This window comes from Emiliania huxleyi, assembly GCF_000372725.1.
Source record: "Emiliania huxleyi CCMP1516 unplaced genomic scaffold EMIHUscaffold_691, whole genome shotgun sequence".
NCBI lineage: Eukaryota > Haptophyta > Isochrysidales > Noelaerhabdaceae > Emiliania > Emiliania huxleyi.
The window spans coordinates 9,579-12,148 of record NW_005196822.1 but is presented as its reverse complement, the minus strand read 5'-3'; the positions used below and the strand labels follow the sequence as shown (position 1 = coordinate 12,148).

The window sequence follows — 2,570 nt, the reverse complement described above, 5'->3', positions numbered from 1 at the left end:
TCTGCCCATCGAATGCCTGTCATTGCCTCGCCTGTCTGTCCTGCGTGCGCGCTGGGTTTTTGTGTATTGTGGCGGTCGCCGTGTGGTCGGCCCTACGGGGGGAAAGGGGGGGGGGGATGGAGTGTCGCGAGTCGTGGAAGGGGCGCGGGCATCGCGGGGAAGGGGGAACGGGCGTGGGCAGAGCAAGCGCACCGCATTGGCCGACATCCCGCAGCGAGGAAGTTGGCGTCACGAAGACGGGCGGAATCGACGGGGGAAGGACGGAGGGACTCGGGGCTGCCGAAGAGCCAAGGCGGCTGCGGCCCCGCTGCGACCTGCAGGGGCGAAGTCAGAAGGGGGGGAGAAATAGGCGCGGTTTCATCGCGAGGGCTGGCTTGGCAAGTGCGAGAAGTGAGAGCGGGCAGTGTGGTTGAAGGCCAGGATCTCGTCCGGGGCGAAGCGGCACCTGCAGGGAAGGTTCCGGGAAGGTTCTGGGCAGGCCACGGTGTTCACAGAGAGCGTGCGCGAGCTGCGCGCCTGCTCGAGGCCAGGTCACTGTCGGCTCGCCCCGGGATCTCCACCCCTACGAGCCTCATGAGCAGCGCGGGGTTGCCCGAGCACTCAAGGCACAAGGGATGGGATGTAAGAGCGGGCAGAGGCCTGCGTCATGACGATCAAGGGAAGGATGTTGACGACGGTGAAGAAGCAGATGGCGACGGTGTTGATGAGGATGTTGACGAGGACGGTGACGAGGATGGTGACGAGGATGGTGACGAGGATGGTGATGAGGATGGTGATGAGGATGGTGATCGAAAATTGCGGGTGGCGCAAAGATGTTGACTCGCCGCGTATATGCTCATGCGAAGCAGGCGTGCGCGAGGCCGGCGATGTAGCCGACGGTGGAGACCGCCCAAGTACGCTTGCCAAAGGTGCCGCCGCCGACGGACCGTGTGATTTGGGCGTGTTTTTTGGGCGGGGCTGTGTCGACGGTGCTGCGTCTGTTTGGGACTAGCTTGGGATGGCTGGCGGCGGGCCTCTGGTTGACTTGACGGACACCTGCGAGGGCCGGGTGCGGGTGACGAAGCGCCGATTGCCGGCGGCGAGCGCGAGGGGCGCACCTCGGCGTCAACCTCGGCCACGATATGGGGGTCAAAAGGCGCCGTGCTGGCGGGCACCCGAAAGCGCCGCGATTGAGGAATTCTTTTTTTGAGATCGCTCCTGATCCTAACCGTGTGTGTGTGTGAGTGTTTGTGTTTGAGTGTGTGACCTGCCATGTGCAGTTTTCAGTTGCGCGGCCGTCGCCGCGGCTCGCCTCTGCCGCGGCGGCTGCTGTGCGCACGCGGCGGCGCCGCTCTCTCGCGAGACGGCTGGCGACGCGGCTCGCGGCCGACGTACGCTGCGCTCGTCCGACCGCCCGCGGCGTGGCGTGCGCGGCGCTGCGCGCCGCTCTGCGAGCGCTTCTGCGCTGCTGTCACACTGCACTGTCTGTGTCTGGTGCTGCTGCTGGTGGTGATGTTGCTGCTGCTGGTGCATATGCTGCTGCTGGCGCGGCGCGGCTCTGCGACTCGGCTCGAGACGCGCGTCGGGAGCATCTGACACGGCGGCGTCGGGCAGGTTGCGCCTCTCTCTGGTGCTGGTGGTGCTGGTGCTGCTGGTGCTGCTGGTGCTGATGCTGCTGCTGGTGCGGCGCGGCTCTCCGACTCGACTCGAGGCGCACGTCGCGGCAATCTGACGCGGCGGGCGGCGTCGCTGGCGGCAGCGATCGCGGCTCGACGGTGGAGGTGGAGGCTGGTGGCTGTGGTGGACTTTGAGTTTATTTCATGATGGACTAGGAAGGAGCGGCACGGCAGGGAGGAGCAAGGACGGCGCGGTAACGGCAGGATCACGGATAGGCGTGGCACGGATAGGAGCGAGCGAGCGGCTAGGTGGTTTTGCAGGACCCTCGCACTCGTTTCAAAAAGTGATGGCCCCCCGCTACGTCGCACGAGTGCAACCGGGGGCTATAAAGAAAAATTCGATGCATTTTCTTGGAGATGCTGCTCTATTTATTTAAATAGAAGCTCCAGCTCATGCAGGCATCTCCGGCGCGACGCGCGGCTGCTGCGGGGCGGCGCCGCAGCGGTTGCAGTGCGTGCGTCGGGCAAAGACGAGGTCTCCGCAGACGCTGCAGTCCCAGTCGCCGGGCCGGCGCTCCGGCCGGCCGCGCTGCTGCGGCAGCAGCTGCTGCGGCGGCAGCATCTGCGGCGGGTAGGGCGCGGGGAAGGGAGCCCAGCCACCCTGCCATCCGTACTGCGGTGGCGGGTAGAATGCGTGCGGCGGCGCAAAGGACGGCGGCGCAAAGGACGGCGGCGCAAAGGCGAGTGGCGGGTACGGCTGCGGCTGCAGGTGGGGCGCGTGGGGCGGCGGCAGCTGCCCTGCAGGCCGCGCCGCGCCGCAGCGGAAGCAGCTCTCCCGGGACGCGAAGCAGAGGGTGCCACACGCCGCGCAAGCCCAGTCGCCAGGCCGCGGCTGCGCAGGCCGCCTCGCCGGGCCAGCCGAGGCGGGCCGCGCCGCGCCGCAGCGGAAGCAGGACGCCCGAGAGGCGAAATTGG

General features: G+C 67.2%; 1 protein-coding gene across 1 annotated transcript in view; it reads right to left on the bottom strand.

Moving 5' to 3' along the window:
• Positions 1-19: 19 nt before the first annotated feature.
• EMIHUDRAFT_248662 (hypothetical protein) overlaps positions 20-2,570 on the bottom strand; it is a gene marked incomplete at both ends in the record, with an annotated part of 3,626 nt that continues 1,075 nt past the window's right edge. Inside the window, one exon of the mRNA XM_005762105.1 lies at positions 20-92. Coding sequence (XP_005762162.1) covers positions 20-92 — 73 coding nt within the window. The remainder of the gene's footprint in view (positions 93-2,570) is intronic.